The sequence below is a fragment of the Syngnathus leptorhynchus genome, chromosome 11 (assembly GCF_054491065.1).
Source record: "Syngnathus leptorhynchus isolate UIUO chromosome 11, UIUO_Slep, whole genome shotgun sequence".
In the NCBI taxonomy this organism is placed as follows: domain Eukaryota; kingdom Metazoa; phylum Chordata; class Actinopteri; order Syngnathiformes; family Syngnathidae; genus Syngnathus; species Syngnathus leptorhynchus.
In genome coordinates, this window is record NC_141205.1 from 6,648,106 (window position 1) to 6,668,813 (window position 20,708).

General features: G+C 42.8%; 3 protein-coding genes across 5 annotated transcripts; 1 reads left to right on the top strand and 2 right to left on the bottom strand.

Moving 5' to 3' along the window:
* Positions 1–868: 868 nt before the first annotated feature.
* On the top strand, positions 869–12,261 carry LOC147049142 (arf-GAP with GTPase, ANK repeat and PH domain-containing protein 1-like). Its single transcript, XM_085924393.1, has 19 exons — positions 869–1,970; positions 4,572–4,630; positions 4,696–4,783; positions 4,994–5,079; positions 5,160–5,301; positions 6,062–6,196; positions 6,277–6,398; positions 6,593–6,754; positions 8,587–8,670; positions 8,911–9,015; positions 9,085–9,244; positions 9,323–9,451; positions 9,531–9,668; positions 9,807–9,866; positions 9,949–10,100; positions 10,609–10,699; positions 11,285–11,507; positions 11,581–11,884; positions 11,980–12,261. The coding sequence occupies exons 1-19, from the start codon at positions 869–871 to the stop codon at positions 12,259–12,261; spliced, it is 3,624 nt and encodes a 1,207-aa protein (XP_085780519.1).
* Positions 12,262–13,646: 1,385 nt separating this feature from the next.
* On the bottom strand, positions 13,647–17,671 carry LOC147049143 (phosphatidylinositol 5-phosphate 4-kinase type-2 gamma-like). 3 transcript variants are annotated; one of them, XR_015067590.1, is made up of 10 exons: positions 17,404–17,671; positions 16,876–16,973; positions 16,414–16,510; positions 15,997–16,146; positions 15,764–15,910; positions 15,477–15,515; positions 15,034–15,147; positions 14,728–14,973; positions 14,488–14,591; positions 13,647–14,411 (listed from the first exon to the last, which is right to left on the bottom strand). XR_015067590.1 is itself a non-coding variant. In XM_085924394.1 (10 exons), exons 1-10 carry the CDS (start codon positions 17,536–17,538, stop codon positions 14,331–14,333), a joined length of 1,215 nt encoding a protein of 404 aa, XP_085780520.1. In that variant the 5' UTR covers positions 17,539–17,668; the 3' UTR covers positions 13,647–14,330. The 3 variants fall into 3 exon arrangements, 2 of the variants coding, with proteins under 2 accessions (XP_085780520.1, XP_085780521.1); XM_085924394.1 differs by having other exon boundaries at positions 14,724–14,973; positions 17,404–17,668; XM_085924395.1 differs by having other exon boundaries at positions 14,724–14,973; positions 16,872–16,973; positions 17,404–17,554.
* An 812-nt stretch (positions 17,672–18,483) lies between these two features.
* On the bottom strand, positions 18,484–19,963 carry LOC147049144 (insulin-like growth factor-binding protein 6). Its single transcript, XM_085924396.1, has 4 exons — positions 19,622–19,963; positions 19,377–19,405; positions 19,181–19,300; positions 18,484–19,105 (listed from the first exon to the last, which is right to left on the bottom strand). Exons 1-4 carry the CDS (start codon positions 19,935–19,937, stop codon positions 19,007–19,009), a joined length of 564 nt encoding a protein of 187 aa, XP_085780522.1. The 5' UTR covers positions 19,938–19,963; the 3' UTR covers positions 18,484–19,006.
* Between the last annotated feature and the right edge of the window lie 745 nt (positions 19,964–20,708).

The following is a 20,708-nucleotide window of genomic DNA, read 5'->3' on the forward strand; positions in this document are numbered from 1 at the left end:
GGCTTCCTCTGCCTTACAGACACATTTTATTGACTTGCTAATTGGATGAGCCACTCGGAGAGGATGCGGTGACCGAGAGGAGCTGTTCCCTGAAGGACCAATACAGACACAAGGAAGCTATTTTCAGAATTTCTTCAGATTTTTTTTTGGGGGGGGTACATCACAAGAGATGGGGGTAGCCGTCCTGCTGTGAATACCTGCTTGTATGCATGACATTGTCAAATGGAGGCTCCAGCTGCAAGACGCATCGTGACAAGTGAATGATTTTCTTCTTTTTTTTCCCCACCCCACCCCCCCAGTAGGATCCCTCACCTTTTTTTAAATTTGCCTTTTGGATCAATCAGCGCTTCGTCGTCAGCTCCATCTGATGTCCGGTTTGCTACCAATCCATCGCCAAAGGAATCATTCATTTTTTTTGTACAAGGAGACAGAATGACGGTATGAACACATCCAAAAAGAAAAATGTGGCATTTGTATTTTTTCTATCTCAATGATAGCAAAATCGAATTTATGTTATTGTCTTTGAACCCATTGAACAAATTTTTATCCATTGGCGTGTCTACCTGTCAGATTTGCACAGAAGAGTTCAGAATATAAAGCAAGGAAGGGCTCATGAATGAATTAGTGCTAGAGACAAGTAGTAGCAGTGTGCATGGATGAGGATTAAGTCAGACGACGGCAAAACAGTCTAGACTGACTAAGAATTTTAAATATATACTAAAATTATGTCCAGCATCCGTTTGTCCAACAATGATCTCAGATTCACTTCTCTGTTTCAGTTCACTCCTGCTGCCATGAGTGAGGTGCAAATTTGCATGCGTGGCCTGGTCGGAGAGAAGGTGCCAATGTGCTGAGGTGTTCCGTCCCAATGAGCCAAGCAGACAACCCACAGAAACGCACCACCTATCTCATCTCCCTCACTTTGGTGAAGGTTGAGGCTTTGCCAGAGGATGTAGCTGGGAAGCAAGAGGAGAAGGAGTGGGGAGGGAGCCCCAAAGAGAAGGAGGAGGTGAGACATGCACCAAAAGAGCAGGAAGTATGTGGTAGTCCACAAGTGTCAGGTAAAGAGAGCACACAAGTGGAAGAAGTGGAACAGGAGCATGTCAAGTATGGCAGCCCCAATGAGAAGTGGGGGAAAGCTGATAGGAGAGACCACAAAGACATTGTCCCAGTCGCTAAAAGCAAGGACCCTGCTTTTATCCACCCCCCACTGAGGCAAATGGTGAAGATGTACAGCGGCAACAGCTTTGAGACCACCGTGCGTAGAGAGGGGCCTCGCAACGAAGCCTCACGTCCCAAGACAGAAGTCTACCGGGAGCCTCCCAGGCTCTTCCTAAAGGGTGAAAACGGAGCTGAGCTCAACAACCGCTCACGTTGCAGCCTCCCTTTTTCAGTGCCGCCTCTGGTCAGCCAGCGTACCGAAGTCATGATGAGATCGCACGCAGGGGCCAACTCCTGGAGGGAAAGCCGAGAAGCCAACAGCAACTTGTATCACTCTGCCAAGACTCTTGAGCGGAGGGATAACCGGATCGGGGAGCAGTCCCCCTTAATGGCCACGACAACTCTGGGGCCTTACAGGGCGTCTTGGGCCGACAGCGACGGCAGAGGGACGCTCATTCGTCCCGCCGCTCCCCTCAGCGGAGGCTATTCCGGAATCATGAACAGGGAGAACACTCACGAGGACAGATTTAAGGTTTCCTTGGTTACACCGGTTACCTGCGATGCCAACCGGCCCCAGAGAAAAGCCACCAGTCGCACCCTGGATAACAGCGACCTACATTGCCTCTCTGAGGACGGCAGGAGAGGGAAAGAGGGCCAAGGTGGAACAATCCAGAGAGCTCCCGCTCGTGACCGCAAGATGCTGAAGTTCATTAGTGGGATTTTCTCCAAAAGTGCAGCTGTGCCCTCAAATGTCAGCACCGCATCCGCCCTGTATCCCGCGGCGGAGAGGGGCTCCAGCGAGGAGGAGGGTAAGTTCTTCATTGATTCCTCTCTCCCAGAACATGACAGAGATCTATGGCGGGCTTGCTGTACTTTTAACATACACATTGGCCTTCTAATCGGCCTGTTATGTCACACAGTGTGGCTTCCTTCTGCAGTCACCCACACAATGACGCTAAAGAGATTTCATTCCCAATGCAAAACTGATAACAGAAATACATTACACCTCTGAGAATGAAAACGGGGGAGCAGTCATATCAGTGATTAGTGATTACAACGCCTACCTGAGTGTCAGAAATGCTCCCACTGTTCAGTTTATTTTTAAATACAGGCATACCTAATGTTATAAATAGTCGATCTGATTAAAGTCGGCTAGACATTACAGGGATTTTTTTGGTGCTCCAAAAATTGTTTGATGGAATCTGGGATATAAATGATTTCTCTAAGTAAAAAAATAATAATGTTCGGATGTTCTAGTAGGCTTTTCCTGGCAGTGTATTTTTTTCTTTGAGAAGTTTGAAGATATTATACTAACAAAGGAACTATTCAAGGCCCAACTTCCACATGAAGAAAAATGAAAACAAATCACATTCTTTCAGTTCTTTATTTTTATAGTTCCTTTTCAAAAGGTTAATTTGTTTTTTTTTAATGTGTTGGACATGTTGAAGGTCCCATTAATGGTGTAAAAAAATTTGAAATGATTTATCTCGGTTTCATTTTTTAGAGCACAAAAAGCTGGCCTTTGAACAGAGGCGTGTCGACATTTTACATCCGCTGTAGCACGGAAAATCGGAAAACAAATAATTTGACTAACATTTCAAGCAAGAGGTTATTTGTTCAGCATTGTTTCTCTAAAAATTACGAACATGTCTCAGGATAATGCTTTTTTTTATTTTTTATTTGGCATTGATTGTCACTTGCATCCTGGCATCCTGATTGACTCTGACTTTATGAACATCTCACAAAATGACAAGATTGTTGAATTAATAATCCTCATAACTCCAAGGGCCTCAAACGTGGCTTGGTAAACACAAACACGGCTTCACATAGAATTGCTTGTCAAAAACAAACAGCTTGAAATATTGATGTTCACAATGAGAATATTAGGAAAAGATGTACCCTTTTTCTCAAGGCTTAAACTGAAGGAAGTTGCCTATGATGGTGTTTGTGGTATCCAAACGAGCGCTGAATAATTTGTCAGGAGTAAGTGGGACATGAATAATTAAGGTTGGGGAGACACAGAGCTGTGTTCATGCAGAGAGCAACCTACAACTTCCTGCTTTGTGTGGCGTGGTCATCAGCATTCACACTGACAACACATTGACTCTTGGAGAGTAACGACGTCCATATTGCAGCTATAGTCTTGAGCATGATGTTGTAAATAACAAATTCATGCATACACTCGGGCACAGAGGTGGACACAGCCTCTTTATGCCTCTCACATGTCGCCGCAACCGAGAGGGGCCATTCATTGTATGGAGGCTTCTGGAAAAAGGAGTTGCCATGGCAACAGCCAGCTGTGAGAATTGTTGTTTGGTTGGTGGTGTGACGCTGATCAAGGGGAGTGCAGGGAATGCCCAAAGATGGGGGGGGGGGGGGGGGAGAGATTAGGGCAAGAGCTGGGCGTGCCACAGTCGTCAAAACGGGCATCCAAAGTGTGGCAGATGACAGTGTGGGTGTTTTTTTGCACAACATCACGAAAAAGACCTTGTGTGTGTGTGTGTGTGTGTGTGTGTGTGTGTGTGTGTGTGTGTGTGTGTGTGTGTGTGTGTGTGTGTGTGTGTGTGTGTGTGTGTGTGTGTAAACAGACTGAGTCATGCAGGCTCACGATGGTTTCCATGGCCACATTACTGTTCATCTCTTAAGCAGAACCTCTCAGGATGCGTTTATATTATGTAGTGAAAAACCTATTAACGTGCTCCGTCTTTGACATTTTTTTCATCAGCCCTATAAGTGTACTTTTATTTCATCACGCATGTTTTCCGTTTGTAAAGAATATTTACAATGGAATAATCGATCAGCAATCATGGAGGCCCGACACTTTGAGAAAAACAAAGAAACAAATATATACTGTAGTTAGCAGAGGACAACATTTAACATACATCTAATTAAAAAAAAAAAGTATAAATGAATTAAAAACTTCTTAAGAAACTTGAATGAATGATTCTGATGAGGACACTAAGTGAACTTTATAACGACTGAGTATATTTTAGAGAATAGTTCAGGGGGGCCATTTTCTTCTCTTTTAAAGGTTTAATAGGGCTTGTTGTGAATTCATTTCTAAATGGACACAGCAGTAAAGCAAGTAGCAAGACAACAATAACACGTTGAATATAGCATTTAGAGTATATTGGTGGATGGGGAGTAAGGGAGGCATCAGCTGTTTTATGGTCACTGAGAGGAAGCTTACTAGCTCAAACCTTGCAAACCTCGGTGAGAGACGACAGCCCAAGGACAAGTTAGACAACGACTCCACAGAAAGTACGACATTTTAATGCCATCCTCGCTCGTCATGATGTCTCTCGTGAGAAGAAGCATAAATTTTCAACCTTGGCTCCGGTTTGTTGCCCACCAAACCACAAAACGCAGCTGTGTATTTATTAACCACCACGTTCTCCTTTTGGCTCTAGCGCCATGCACCAGCAGCCAAGAATGGACCATCACTCAAACTGTACAAGAACTTCACTTGGTAAGATTGCCTGCTTCCATAATCCGAGCTTTGATACTAAAATAGATTCTGTGCTTGTGTGTTAGGCTGTGTTGGGAGGCCTGTGCAGTGGGAAGTCAGCGCTAGTCCACAGACACTTGACAGGAAGTTATCTATCACTGGAGAATGCAGAGGGTCAGTTTCACTTTTTATCAACTTTCCATTCTCTCACTTGTGCACACATTGACCACAACATTAGCTACATCCGTCCATCTGTCTAGCCAGCCATCTGTTTTCTATGGAGCTTATCCTAGCTGACTCTGGAGCAGACCTTGAGCTAATTATGACTGCCAATCGAGAGGAACTCATAGACAATTACTCCTAATCATTATTTGTATTATTCAGGGCGTCAGTACATTAAGGATGTCTTAATTGATGGACAGAGCCACTTGTTGATCATCAGAGAAGAGACTGAACTCCCAGGGGCCCAGGTGAGTTGGGAGTCGAGATTGGCTTCTAAATTGGTGAAAAAAGTGAACAAACGCTTGCTCCTTGCCTACCTGGTCTCCAGTTTGCCAGTTGGTTAGACGCGGTTATCCTGGTCTTCAGTTTGGAAAACGAGGCCAGCTTCCAGGAAGTGTACAAGATCTACCATCAGCTCGCAGTCCATCGGCCTGTCATCGAGATACCTTTCGTGGTCGTTGGCACACAGGGTGAGACAGTTTGGTTTTTTTTTCTTTTCTTGGGAAGCATTGAGAAGATATTTTAGTTTGTGGCTGCATTTGTATTCTAATAGTATTTATAGTAGTATTGATTTTTTTTTTCTTGAGACGAAATAAATAAAGTACTTTTGATCTTAACAAGGGACCATAAAATATAAATTTTCCGATTTGCAAAATTTGTTTACAATCCAACAAATGTTGGGAACTAAACCGTTTTCAGGAACAAAACAGCTTCAACTGCCTTTACTTGATTTTCAGTTTATTCTAAACCTGCTGCACTGTTTGTCTAGCTCATACACACCCACTCACACTCCTTTTGCAAATCTGCTCTGAATATAAACGATTTGACTGTCTGAGTTGTGCCTCGTGGGAGGCGGTAAAATGCATACAATGGGGCTTTGTATTTTCTGCTTGCATAATTTGCTATTAAGTGAAAAAAAGTTGTGCAAGTTCAAATGTAAATGGGCAAATAATATACAAAGTATTTAAAATATTAGTCGACTACAGTCAGTAGTACTGATTTATATAAACGCCATTGGGGGGCTTTGCAATCAAATCCCCATATAGGCAAGTATTTTGTAAGGATGTCAAGGGAAAGCTGCTATCTATAGAAAAAAAAAGTTGAACACCAGCAAATCTTGCAAGGCGGCATTCTGCCTCAAGTGCTTTGGTTGAGAAAAAAAAAGCGGAAAAATAGAGCGGGTGTGATAAATATATCATACATGTATGTGTTTGCTTTGTTCTTCGGCAGATAAGATCAGCAGCAGCAACCCCAGGGTCATCGACGACGCCCGGGCCAGGCAGCTCTGCTCAGATGTGCGCCGTTGCACCTACTACGAAACATGCGCCACCTACGGCCTCAATGTCAACAGGGTCTTCACTGATGGTATCTGACAGCCATATCAACTATTACCGTATCAACACATTGTTATGGTGTCAATTTATTTTCTCATTATTTTCTTCCAGCTGCTCAGAAGATTATGGCTGCCAAGAAGCAAGCTGCTTTACTGGCTTCCTGTAAATCTCTTCCAAACTCTCCCAGTCACTCTGGAGGCTCCACTCCAGTGTCTGGTGTCTTTCCAGGACAGGTAAAAGTGAAAAGGTTGTCATATTATTACTGGATTCAATGCTAGTGATGGCTGCGCCGCTGTGGGAGTGGTCACATAGGTGCAAATTAGAATTTTTTACATGCACACTCTTTGGAAATATTTGCTGCTATTAACTACTGCCTAGACACAATTAAGAGCTTTCACCCCCCCCTTTCCCTTTTGTTCATTTGCAGGCAAGTAACGGGGGTCAGAGTAGCGATTACTCCTCATCACTTCCCTCCACCCCCGTAATCAGCCATAAAGAGATTGGCAGGTCGGCGAGAGGGGAGAAACTGGACAGCGGCACTCCCGGATCAGTCCGCAGTGCCACCCGCAGACGCACAGCACGCTTTTCGGTAATATGTCGAGCACGGGCGTGCAAAAATATTTAACCAATTGCAAAATGCCACTGTAAATCAATGAACCTGGTTGGATCCATAATTAAATACATTAGCTGAGTCACCCTCAACTACGGAAGTTCTTTTTAATTGGCCTGTGCGGAGTACGTATGCGTGTTGTAATCCTTTTGTTTCTCTGAGGGCTCCCTTCAATTAGCAGCCTTTAGCAAGTTAAGACTCATTTGCCAGCTGGTGTGATGATAATGTACAGTAGGTGTCATTTCTCTGCCAGTGACAGTTTCCAATTCGTTTTATTTTATTACATGCTGAAAAAAGCACTACGGTTGCTGTTACATTATTTTTGTTTTCTTTGGTGAGTTATAAAATCATGACAACTTTGATTAGTTGTGGTATTAAGAGGCAGATAAGGTTTGATAAATAACCATTGAAGGCCCAGGCACCAATTGCACCAAAACGACAACTACCGTATTTTCCGGACTACAAGGCGCACCGGACTATAAGGCACACCTTCAATGAATGACCCATTTTAAAACTTTGTCCTTATATAAGGCGCACCGGACGATAAGGCGCACCATTAATGCATCATGTTAGATTTTTAATCCTAATCAAATCATTCTCCATTTTATCTTTTTTATTTCAACTTCAGACGCAACAAATTACTTTATGAATATGATCCATAGTCTTTTTGATTCATGATTCATAGTCTAGGCGGCTCGGTGGGGCACTGGGTAGCACGTCCGCCTCACAGTTAGGAGGGTGCGGGTTCGATTCCACCTCCGGCCCTCCCTGTGTGGAGTTTGCATGTTCTCCCCGAGCCCGTGTGGGTTTTCTCCGGGCACTCCGGTTTCCTCCCACATCCCAAAAACATGCTTGGTAGGCCGATTGAAGACTCTAAATTGTCCCTAGGTATGAATGCGAGTGCGGATGGTTGTTCGTCTCTGTGTGCCCTGCGATTGGCTGGCAACCAGTTCAGGGTGTCCCCCGCCTACTGCCCGATGACGGCTGGGATAGGCTCCAGCACGCCCGCGACCCCCGTGGGGACTAAGCGGTTCAGAAAATGGATGGATGGATGGATTCATAGTCTTCAGCGGGCCACTTATGATTGATTTCATGACACAATTCTTCGGGCCAGTTTAAGTTTAGGAATTTGGTCCATATATAAGGGGCACCGGACTATAAGGCGCACTGTCGGCTTTTGAGAAAATTTGGGGTTTTTAGGTGTGCCTTATAGTCCGGAAAATATGGTACTTCTAGACTTACCTCTAATTTTTATGTCGTCTTTAAGCGTATCGTTAGTTGTGAGGTGGTGTATTTCATTGCCGCCGCTTGCTAACCTAGCTTTATCATGCTAGCAGAAGGTTGCATGGCTTGCGCGTCGTTAGCTGTGAGACAGACTGTTTTAGTGCCACAAGACCATCTGGCCATGTTACGGTGGTGAGCCAGGAGCAGAAGGAGCAGCGAATGAAGATTGGAAGGCCTGTGCATACACCACAGAAGCCGTTGCCTTGTTTTGTCAAGGTGGCAAAGACAAGAACAAAGTTTGTTCTGGCCGGGTTATTTCATACTTCCCGAGAAACTCAAGTGCAGAACTCCTGTAGCTGTGGTTTTGCTAGCTGGACTTTTATTAGAGATTCACCTGACCAATAACATGCCAAAAACATTTTTTCTAAAACACATATTTACCAAAGTGTAAATAATACTTTGTTTCTTTCCTATGGGACATGTGCTGCATTCCAAAAAACATCTCAGTGTATATTGAGCTTCCACTGTATAGTTTCAGCATCAGCACACTTTAAAGAACAGTCTTTGTCCCCTTGTGTTTCCTTCAGGGTCGAAGAGGCAGCGACGCAGCCAGGCGAAGTGCAGACTACAAAGGAGATGTGGGAAGCGGGCGCTTTATTCCCATCAAGCAGGTAAGACAAAGATGCAGAATACAAATGTCGAGTCCACCCAATGAATTTCAGCAGAGGACATGACACCACCACTCCCTTCAGATGACATGTGAGGACGCCTATCGATGTGTGAATTATTGCACACTCCATATGGTTGGATGATACATTGTGGGTGTTTTTGGCCGTCACTTGGCATCACGCTGCCTAACCGTGTGAGATTTTCACATTTCACTCCCCCCCCCACCCTGTGATCTCTACCAGGGTTTCTTGCTCAAGCGCAGCGGGAACTCACTCAACAAAGAATGGAAGAAGAAATACGTCACCCTCTCCAGTGATGGCATCCTTTCATACCACTCCAACGTCAATGTGTGTTCTGACAGAACGCTTTTGACGGTTGATGATGTAAGGTATAATGGAGTCTGTTTGACTTGGCAGGACTACATGCTGAACGCCCCCGGGAAAGAAATGGACCTGCTGAGAGTGACGGTGAAGGTGCCAGGAAAGCGTCCGCCTCGTGCCATACCGACTGGTGGGCCTCCGGTCGGCCTCAACGGGAGGGTCAAAGATATGCAGGGGTCAGAAGGGGTCAGCTTGGGTGAGTGAAAATATACATCCCTTGACGGATATAAAAAATTCAGAAAATACTTAGACGATGACTTGATGGTTGTGACAGTTCCCGTCAGTGCCAGCAGCCTCCTGCAAGTGGACGACATGGAGGGGATCGGCGGCACTATCTTCCTGAGGAGTAATAGAGGCGTGCAGCGATGTTCCTCCAACATCTCCAACCACGCTCAAAGCGTCGGTGAGAAAAAGCGACGGAATTTTTGAAATCGTATGTACCATAGCGGGAGATGATTCAGTGTCTGTGAACGTGTCAGCAGACTCTGCAGTTGAGGGCGTGTCCAGCTCCTCGTCCACCAAAGACGTAGGCTCCACGTCCCCAGTGGAGGACAGAAAGAAGCATCGCAGGAAGAAGAGCATGAACCAGAAAGGCGACGCCAACATTGGCCAAGCAGACGGTGATGAGCGTCTCCGTGCTGTAAAACTCACAAATAAATACACCACAATTATTTTTGACAGTTTCTGTAATTTAACAAATAAAATCTTATTAAAGGCATTTTAGTATGTTGATAATTTCAACTGTTATTTCTTTCCAGCCAAGCGCAAAATGTGGAAACTTAAAAGCTTTGGAAGCTTGAGGAATGTAAGCAAAACAGGTAATGTTTGGTTATGTGCATTTTTTAAACTCTTACTGTACACTGTCTTATAGTCGGGATGCGTTTGTGTGTGTGTTTTCAGATGAAGAAAACAATGACTTCCTGATTGTGTCGAGTTCTGGCCAGACGTGGCATTTTGAAGCCCAAAGTGTGGAGGAGAGAGATTCCTGGGTGCAGGCCATCGAGAGTCAGATCTTGGCCAGCCTGCAGCTGTGTGAGAGCAGTAAGAACAAGGTCAAACACGCACACACACACACACACACACACACACACACACACACACACACACACACACACACACACACACACACACGGAATTGCGTACTTGAAAAAAAAAGGTGTCTGCTGTCGTTCAAAAGAAAAATATAGTATAGTAACATCTCAACCTTGATTTATTACCCTTCCAACAGGGCCGTGATGGCTTTTGTCAAAAAGATAAAGACTGTATAATTGATTTTTTTTTTTCATCGCTGAAGCCACTTCATCACAAGCGTGTCATGATTTCAGGCCTGCTCAATATTGTCTTGCGCTGATATCCGCACTGCAGCAAGGAAACATCCTCGGATGAGTGCATAAAAATGTCATTTCCTTCCATATCACGACTTAATGCAATGATGCAATTCTTATTTATTATGAAAACAATTTACATCGGGTCAAAGAGTCATTTCTTCACAGGCACATTTAGTTACAGTCATTGCGCTACATAAAGAAGAGCACAGCTAACACTTTGTTTTTTACACAGGCTCGCAAGAATAGCCAGAGCGAAGCCGTGGCTCTGCAGGCCATTCGCAATGCAAAAGGAAACAACTTCTGCGTGGACTGCGATGCTCCTAGTCAGTATCAAATGTCTATTTCAAAGCTATTCATGTATCAATCATCCCTCATCTTCTCCTTGCATTCATTTGAAGATGAGTAACACTTAACAGAACAATAGAACAAAGTCGACCATTGGTTATTGAGTCATTTCTCACTTTCTTGCACACTCGGCTGATCACAGCAGGGTGAAAGAAAATCTCAGATTGAGAAAGTGCATTGCAGAAATCGCTGTTAAAATCTTGATTACAAGCTGCAAAAAAAGAAACACTTTGATGTCATGTTAATTGTTCCACTGAATCAAAATTGGGTCACCATGATGTGGGAGGAAGAGGACTTTTCTCCTCTAAAGAATAAAATATGCTCTTCTCAGTTTTCTTTCAGGAATAGATGTGCCACCATATCCAATGATTTAATCATATAAAAATAAAAATTTATGATGATTTTTTTTAAAAGATTACATGCTATAGTCAACAACTTTTATTATTATTAATTTATTTTCATTATGATTATTATTTCCTGATATTATTTATGATATCCTTGATGCTACTTTTGTATTGGATTTTATCAGGCTGTGATTGTCTTGTATATTTGTTGTCTCCAAGATCCTACGTGGGCCAGTTTGAACCTCGGCGCCCTCATATGCATCGAGTGTTCGGGGATACACCGGAACTTGGGGACTCACGTTTCGCGCGTTCGCTCTCTCGATTTGGACGATCTGCCACGAGAGCTGACGCTGGTTCTCAGTGCCATTGGCAATCACATGGTTAACTGTATATGGGAGGCACGCACCATGGGTCACCGTAAACCCCCGCCTGATGCTACCCGGTAATAATATTTGTATTTATTGGTGTCACAAAAACAGAAGTGCTTCAAGAAAGTCTCTTTCCTTTTTTTCCAGAGAGGAACGAGAGTCGTGGATTCGGGCCAAATATGAGCAAAAACTCTTTGTGGCACCATTGCCCCCTCCCACTCCCAATGAGGGTCCCGACATCACATTGTCCGGCCGTCTTCTGCTGGCTGCGATGGAGCACAACCTCCCCAGACTGCTGCTCCTTTTGGCCCACTGCACTAAGGAGGACATCAACGGCCCTCCCAGCATGGCGCTCTCCTCCCGGTCCCTCCTGGCGCTGCGGCTGCCCGGCTCTGCCCTTCATGCTGCCTGTCAGCAAGCCGACGTGGTGATGACACAGCTTCTTGTTTGGGTCAGTTTATTTTGGTCACCCCAACTTTATGAAATCTGAACCTAAGAGTGAATGTAGTGAATAATAATAATTGTTTTCTTTTTTTTAATTGTCAGTATGGCTGTGACGTGCAGTACAGGGATGCTCAGGGCCAAACAGCGCTGACCCTGGCTCGCATGGCGGGCAGCCGGGAGTGCGCCGACATCCTGCTGCAGTACGGATGTCCCAATGAGGCCTCTCCTTCCCTCGCCACAACTGCCGCATTCGCATCGGCAACCAACCCAGGCTTCCCAGTCGGCATGGCCCCAAACCTGACGGTCGCCACGACACTCAAGATCTCGCACAGAGGCGGCGGCGCTAGCTTCAGCTACAGTACGTCAAGAAAAGCCGTGTCATAAGACAGGATCAGCCAGTGTCCATTTGGTTGGGGGGGGGGGTCTTAAGTCCAAATGTCAAGAACTGCAATAAGCTAATGAATTGGTCTGTATGTATCTGTTTGAAATGCCATCACTTGACTGGTATTTCCAAAAGAGTGTAAATATTGTGTTGCGTTCGACGCAGCCAAACAGGCAGTTCGTTTTAAAGTTGCGCTACCTACCTACAAAGGCTGCTTTTGTTTGAAAGAAAAACTAGAGATGATAGAATTTTATGAAATTCTTGATAAAAAAAATCCCAAAAGTTTAAAGTGCTTAATTTCCAGCATTGTTATTGTACTTTTGTACAGGTGGATCTGTGTACAAAAGTGGCTCGAAGAGATTTACAGTTTCTTGCGTTTCAAGTTTCTTTGATAATGAAATTCTTCAAAGCTCAAGATGATTTATATGTAATGTTTGTATCACTGTGCGCGACATAAACACTGTAAATGATTGATTCATTTTAGATATCTTTGAAAGTGAAGCAGGAGGCTACTGTGGTGATGTTTGTATAAGCAAAAGGAAATGCCTTCGTTTCAACTGAATGTATTTAAAAGCGCCATGTCAGCAGGAAAAGGTGTTGCTTTCGTGGACGTGAACTGACTCTCCTGCTGTGATTCATAGAGATTAAAAGTATTGTTTAATAGGTTGTTTTCAAACGTAGGTATACAAATATATACAAGCGAGCATTGGAATGAATGTTTATAAGTGGCTGATAATCAGTGTGAGAAAAAGAGGAATGTTGCCCATGTGGAGATTTTAAGAGTAGCATAAAAAGAAATCATCTCATCCGTACTCGATGTGAATCTGTGTTCATCAAATGACCGTTGCTGAGTATACACGTCTGTGCTGTAAAGAGTCTCTATTCATTTGTATTTTTTTACTCATGCAATGATTCATAAAGCATTCATTATCAATACACGCTACCAGCTGTTTTCAGTGAGTCGAAAAACAAACGACTAAAAGTTGCACGTAGGCGAGATTGTGTTTATGTCTATTAATGTCTCCCAAGATGACAAGAACATGTTGCAGCTCAGCAATAATCAGCCGGCAGAAATGGCTTCGCACTCATCATCTCGCTGTCAGTTTGTCGGCTTCTTGGCTTTGGCCTACATCTTTTCTAGGTCAGAGCGCTGGCCTCACTTTTATTATGGAGCTGCTGCAGACGCAGAGAGCTGAACCAGATGATTTACACGACACATTCAGGAATAAGAGGCAACACTGTAAAGATCGATCTGAATAAAAGTGTTCTGACTTTATGTTCACTTTTCAATCCCTTATTTAGGCTAAAATAAACAAACGCAGTTTAAATAGATGAACATGCTAAATATTTATACAGGCCAGGAAAAAAATAAAGATCAAGCCAAAAAAACTGTAAACAACTTTCTTTTTTAATGTCTAAAAACACAACGATATAAGAAAACCCCAGAAATTATCTCCAGTTTAGAAGGCACATTTTTTTATATTAGATGATGCAATGATAAATATTTTAAAATATAATCTTCGGTTCAAGGCCGATATTTATTTTGATTGTGCAAAATCAGCATGTCGTTTAAAAAGGAATAAATATGATCATACCGCAGACACTGCTTGCATTGATTTAAGGATCATCTTCAGAAAATATTGAAGTTGATTCAACCGCATACAGTAAGCACATGCACAAGTAGTGGATAGAGAAGCCAATCAAATTGAAGACATCTGATTGACTGAAGAGCAGCGTGGTGCAGTAGTGGTCAGCACGCCTGCCTCGCAGACCTGAGATTCAGGGTTTGAATTTCAGCTGGCGGAGTTTGCATGTTGTCCCTGTGCTTTGATTGTTTTTTTTTCCAGGTTACAAAAACAACCATGTTAGGTTCAATTAAGACTGTGTACTAATGTTTTCCTTCATGTGCCATGTGATTGTGTGTGCCTTTCACCTTTGAACAGCAGATTTAAAGATTGCCTTTTTTTTTTTTTTTAATTAGTTCATTTAGGAAACTCAAATTTAAGTCTTTTTTTTTTTTTAAGGATCCGCACTCACTTCAATATGTGTGAAATGATGAATCTTGGCGCTGCTAGGCAAATATCTTTGTGATGAACTCCTTGAAACGCTTTGCATACTGCTCCGGATTAACTGTGGAGATTTCTGCTCCCGCCTACACGAACACAAACAGACAGATTTGTAAGTATGAATAAGTAGCAGCAGTTGCTTTCCACGACATTGATGCTCACCCCGTGTTTGACAGCCTTGGCCGCGTGAGCCGCTTTCTTCTTGGTGTCGTACTGCGTCAGCACATCAATCAGCCCCATGAAATACACTTCCCTCCGCGGTGCACCTACACGGAAGTGAGGGAGGCTCAGTGTTTCAGCCTTTGGTGATTGCGTTTCATCTCCACGTATGATCTCGTGCACCCAGGGCCAGTGTAACATCATTTTAAAAGAGGCAAAAAAGCCCCCTCGGGTCTCACCTACAGGGCTCTCGATAGCGTACATGTCCACGTAAGGGTCGAACTCCCCCGGGCCCATGGGCTTGAAGGAGTTCATGTAGCCAGCGATGCCTTCAGGTGAGGTGGAGCATGGAAGCGTAGATTGGCTGCTTTCATCTTGCTCTTCTTCGCCATCGGACGACTCCAACTCCTCTTCCTCCCGCTCGGCCTTCTCCACATCATGGATACCCAACAGGAGACTGTAGTCCATGATCTTCATACGCACCAGGAACTGCAGGAAGAGGACATTCTCGCACAAAGTTGTCATTAAGGTGGAGCCTTAAACTCTTACCTCAATATCTCTGTTAAGCTTGCCCATGACACTCTCCTTCACTTCATCACACACGTAAATCTTTTGCATGTTGTTCATAAAGTCCATGTCTTTATAGGTGGGAAGCTCCTTGACCTGCAAAGGCAAGGTAGTTTTATTTACAAAAAAGTACAAAAAATTACTGCATTTTAAAATACTTTAAAATATTTTCATAACTATGGGGGTCATATGGCTAATAATGTATATGAATTGTTAAAAAAAATCGTGCCTTCAATGTTGAAAAAACCCCCAAATTTGCTTCATACTCAGTCACTCATGTCTAATCATGCAGTCTGGAGTACGCCAACACGAGCTGACTGCAACCACGGAGCACGCTGTCATTATTAATGCTACAGAATAAGACGAGTTCATCACCTATGCATGAATTTCAATCAGTTCTCAAACGTCCTTTCATGCGAGCTCACCTTCTCTTTCAAAGTTGCTTCACGAGACACCAGGGAGCCCTGAGAAAATCAAAGACCACACAACATTTCTCATCCGACTGCAGCTCAATTAGAGCAGGGGCCTGACTCGCACGTAACTTCTCCGAGCTGTTGGCTCATTGCTGACTTTAAATTAATGATGCGTCGAATATTTCAATATTTTAGCGGATCTCGACACCTTGCATCAGTGCTTAAATTTTGACTCGTACAACAGCTGTAAACTTACTGTGAATGGATCTCATGATCTTAGTGAAGCATATGCACTTTACCTTGAGGTCGTACTTCTTGTGTACATGTAATCTGTGGCTGAACATGTTCCTCATGACCAACAGGTAGGTATCTTCACTCTCAACCGTGACTCTGTACATAGCCAGGAATTGCGGGAGCAGCGTCGAGCCGTGAGAGGTGACAACATACTGCATGAGAAGAAAGGCGCAGGGGAATATCGTGTAAGTGGCCACATTTAGCTAGCGGATAAAAGTAGCTTCATTGTGCTCATCACCTGGTGATACTCCAAAAGGAAGTTGTGCATCTCGGCCACCTCCCCGCTTGAGATTTCTTTGACCACCAAAGTGCGGTCATATGAGGTCAACAGCAGGCCTTCGCATCTTCCCTCCTCGTCTTTGAGGGGCGGACTGCGCGCCAGAGACACCTGTTGATGAAAACGTACCCTTTTTACATACCGCTCTTTAACATGCAAATGTTTTTGACTGAAATGCAAATCGCTGCAAACAGGACAATCGGGAAATATATTACGGATTTCCTGAGTGATTGAACCTGAGAGTGCATCACATCATTCTTGTCTTAATATGTTTTGAGAAGCACAAAAATGCTAATTTCACACCTGACCAAGGCATGGAAATTTAGAAGCGATGCTGGAAAAAAAAAAAGCAGTATGTGCTTTCTTTTTTAACTGTACCTGGAAACCCTGGTCCTCAATGCCAAAGCGCTCACGCAGGTTCCTGAAGACTTGCGGACAATACTCTTTGAATTTAAACTGCCCAGGGAGATTTTCTCTAAAAAAAAAAATATATAAAAAAACCACAGGAGAAGAAAGAGTAAGTACAAATCTCTCTGGAGTAACATCACATGACAAAACGCATTTTGTTGTTCTTCCCCAGACTGTTACACAACCTGGATTCTTCACTGGATTAAAGGATTATTTAAAGCTACTCGTTTTTCCAGATTTGAGGCATGTTGTACTTCTCTGAAGGATGGAGAAACTTTTGTTTTTTGTTACTCGTTCTGAGGTGCTTGATGGTAAATAGTGGTAAATACCCAAACCCTAACCCTGATTAGCACCACTATTGTGAAGTGATGCTGAAGTAGTGTTATGGGATGAAAACAATCACATGAAAGGGAGAAGAGAGTACATACGTACTTGTTGAAAAGGTGGTGGTTGACTTTGACTTTGCTGTTGGCTCGGAAGTCATCTGGAAGAAGCATAACCGGCACGGGCACCTGGCTCAGGTCGTTGATCTGCACACATATTTAGTCAATGCTGAGACTTACAAATAAATACTGTCTGTGCAGTGGTTTACTTGTTTGTCCAGTTAACATTCGGAGACATGCTGCCGAGTCTGGGAGTGCCCTGTGATGTCTGTCTAGCTTTAAATTTGGGTGTAGACGTGTTTTGTTTTTGTCTTCGTGGTGCATAAGTGTCAAAGTTGTTTTGTACTAAAGTAATTAATTGACAATAAAATTCATCCCTGTACATTTCTGATGTTGCACCTTTACTGTACTGACTAAGTAAGAGAGTTGAATATTTACTTTCATTTTGAACCGGTCTTGTTTTTTACGCAATTATCGAACAATCCTGTAGTCGAGCAACTTAGTTATGAGTTTTACTTTAGACACATAGGGTATTACGCACACGCAGACACTCAATCGGCTCACATCACATACCCACCGAGTGATTGACCCCCCACATGAGCACGCTGGACACGGGCTCCCCTGCGCGGAACACTTCCACTTTCTGCTGCACGAAGTGCTTCTTCTTGGTCTTCCGCATGTGAGGGACGCGTGCTGCGCTCGGAGAGGACATTGGAGAGCACTTTGGCGTGATGCAAGACTCTCTTTGTCAATGGGAAGCGATCACCTCGTGCCGTGTCCTTGCAATTTGGAAAAGTGGGCTGGATGTGAAGTCGTGGATGGATCGACTTCTTGTTGCAGGTTGGTGGCGCTGTGACGTAACACTCACCTGTTGTTGAAAAGTTTTGGTTCGGGCTACTCAAGAGATATTTTGCTGCGGGCATGCTTGACTTACTAACAAAATATCAATATAGTTACGGAATTTTCTTTGAAACATGCTTAGAATTAATTTGGTAAAACTAAAGGAAATTTTTTTGAAAACTGGGATTTACGTGTATTTGAATGTCACGCAATTCTTAACACAACGTCCTGATAACAGCAGTCACTTTTTCATAACTTTAATTAAGTTACTGATGGTCAGATCGGTAAAGACATCTGAAAATAACATTTATGACATTTGATGACAATGAAACGTAAAAATATGGAATGTTGATGAACAAACAAACAAAACCACAACAAACAAACAAACAAACAAACAAACAAACAAACAAACAAACAAACAAACCAACAAACAAACAAACAAACAAACAAACAAACAAACCAACAAACCAACAAACAAACAAAAACACTACATTTTAACATGCCACTAATAATATAATCATAGTATATACAAAGATGTATACTGTTGTTGTACCTCAAGGTACAGGCTACTCTAATGGCTCAGCTATCTTTCCAAACTGTTACTGTTGTAATAATAATAATAATAATAATAATAATAATAATGATGATGATGATAATAATGTATTAAGATATGATTATTAAATATATTATTCGTATTATTATATATAATAAGGTAAGTCAAGTTACAAGAGTACAAAAAGTTTGTCACTTGAGGGTACCATCCCAGTGGTACACCATACACCTATGCTCTTAGTAACACCAAAAAATAAAAATAAACATAAAATATCCTCATCAGTTATCTTCCAAACCCCAAGTTGTTGTTTTTCTCTTGTACCTGCTAATTAGCATTAGTTAATGCCTTAATCATTATTATTAATGAATACAAATACCATAAATAATAGTAAAAAGAACATAAATAAGATCACAAATAGATATTGTACACAATAGCAGTAGTTAAGAAATACTCATCTTGTATAAATATGTTATGGAAAATGAAAATGTGCAGACAAAGAGAGCAATTGACCCAAACGGAACAAACATTACACTTGATAAGTGGTAAATGATAAACATAGGATATGTTATCAACATAGAGCATTTGGCAGGATATGCAAAATGTTGTGTCTTGAGGTCTTTTTATGCAGAAGTGACTGATCAAAACAGTTCATTGTATGTTCCCTAGAGGGCGCCAATGATTTGAGTTACACTTGACACCAGACGTGGAATTCCTATCAAGACGTCCTTTATCAGCCCATGCTGACTGCCAAACTTGTGTTCTTTCTTTAGTTCAACATTGACCCTCTTCAGCAAGTCAAGCCTTTATGTTTTTGTGCTGTCACCGGCATGCCACTCTCATCCACACACCAGCACTGACCGCGTTGTTTACCTCGAGAGGACCAACACTGCGCAAAAACAAAACAATATTCTAGATGTGCAAATGCAAACATTCATGTTACACAATCTATAGTACAACTCACCTGCTTCTTTCTGAAGAAGCCACGTTTGTCACAGTTGGGCATGTAGATATCATGATGGGACTTGAATATATGGCTATCAAGACCTCTGATAAGTGTGGTGAGCAGCTTTCGACATGGGGCCTGTCAGTGGAGAGGAAGTATGACTAATCATTAATCGTCTCCAGAGTGTGTAATTATCAGTGAAGGTGATAGTTACCTCCGCCGGATTCTCCGTAGGTGCGGGATCTAAAGGTAGAAACACATCATAATAGACTAGTGAATGTGTTCACACCTAAAATCACTTATTACAAAAATGTCTGGTGAGTTGTAATGATAGGTGCTGGTCTTGGTAAACAAAATTCTACCCAGTGGACAAGAGAGACTTGAGAACCTACACTAGTAGTTTCTGATGCATGCACAACCATCAATATTTTCTTCCGGGCACCAAGCCGGAAACGTTACCTGCGCTCTGACTCTTCTCCGTCCAGCTGATGACGCTGATGTTGCTGCAGACGCCCCTGCCCTCCAGCAGGGTGCGGAGGGGCCGGGGGTCATTCGCCACAGGTGCACAACGCAGACCGGTGGCACAGCTCACTGTGTAGACCCCACATGGCTCACCAATGGTCAGAGCAGTGACATTCAAATCTGCCGGCGTGTAGATTTGGGAAAGTTTTCCTTTGCAGCCGAGACATCCTCTGGATGGTGTAGTTAGCGGCCTTGGGCTGGAAAGAAGTGGCTGCAGGAAAAGCAGCCCAAGCACGTTCACACACAGAAGCATCTCGCACTTGAAAGTTGTCCAGGGCCTTGATTTGTTGACGCTTGTTTTCTCAGAGGACTTCCAAAGCTTCTATGTTTATTCCTATCGCGCTTCGAAAGCTGGATAGCAATTTGCTCAAGCCAAGAAATGGTGATAATGAGGCTGACAGATAGCACTGGCAGCAGCTTTTAAAGGGCCAAACCAGAGAGGAGAGGTATGGGAGGGTGCATGATGAAGAATGCTAGTTTTCCCTCTCATTTCTACACAGCTGAGCACACCCCATTTCTCCTTGTCATACACACACACACACACACACACACACACACACACACACACACACACACACACACACACACACACACACACACACACACACACACACACTCATACATTTGCTGTCTGTCATCTTGAAGGATAGTTGTTTTCTATTCCAACACAAATCAGCAGTGACACCATCGTTTCAATATTGTCATTTGCTCAGTTGAATTTTGTTATTTTTTAACCTAGAAAAAAAAGAGATTGATGTATTCTTTAGTATCTGTTTTTGTAAGTAATACAGGATCGAAATAAAAAAGAGGAAAATTTGACTTTAATTTCAAGTGTTTTTTTCCTACTGAAAAAAATCCCACATCAAGAAATAATTCAAATCATGTGCACCACAATTATTAGTACCGCCGATGTTTATTATTATTATTATTATTGATATTATTATTATTATTATTGATATTATTATTATTATTGATATTATTATTATTATTATTATTATTAAAGTATTTATTATTATTAATTTGG

Bases quoted from the DNA above. Each gene is read 5' to 3' on its own strand.
- LOC147049142 (XM_085924393.1), top strand. From the start codon at position 869: ATGAGCCAAGCAGACAACCCACAGAAACGCACCACCTATCTCATCTCC. The intron at 4,631-4,695 runs GTAAGATTGCCT...CTTGTGTGTTAG, and splicing joins CTGTACAAGAACTTCACTTG to GCTGTGTTGGGAGGCCTGTG. The intron at 9,245-9,322 runs GTGAGTGAAAAT...TGGTTGTGACAG, and splicing joins GTCAGAAGGGGTCAGCTTGG to TTCCCGTCAGTGCCAGCAGC.
- LOC147049143 (XM_085924394.1), bottom strand. From the start codon at position 17,538: ATGTCCTCTCCGAGCGCAGCACGCGTCCCTCACATGCGGAAGACCAAG. The intron at 14,974-15,033 runs GTAAGAGTTTAA...CTCTTCCTGCAG, and splicing joins AGCTTAACAGAGATATTGAG to TTCCTGGTGCGTATGAAGAT. The intron at 14,412-14,487 runs GTGAGCATCAAT...GTGTTCGTGTAG, and splicing joins CCAAGGCTGTCAAACACGGG to GCGGGAGCAGAAATCTCCAC.
- LOC147049144 (XM_085924396.1), bottom strand. From the start codon at position 19,937: ATGCTTCTGTGTGTGAACGTGCTTGGGCTGCTTTTCCTGCAGCCACTT. The intron at 19,301-19,376 runs GTAACTATCACC...CTCCACTGACAG, and splicing joins CTACGGAGAATCCGGCGGAG to GCCCCATGTCGAAAGCTGCT. The intron at 19,106-19,180 runs GTGAGTTGTACT...GTTTTTGCGCAG, and splicing joins GCTTCTTCAGAAAGAAGCAG to TGTTGGTCCTCTCGAGGTAA.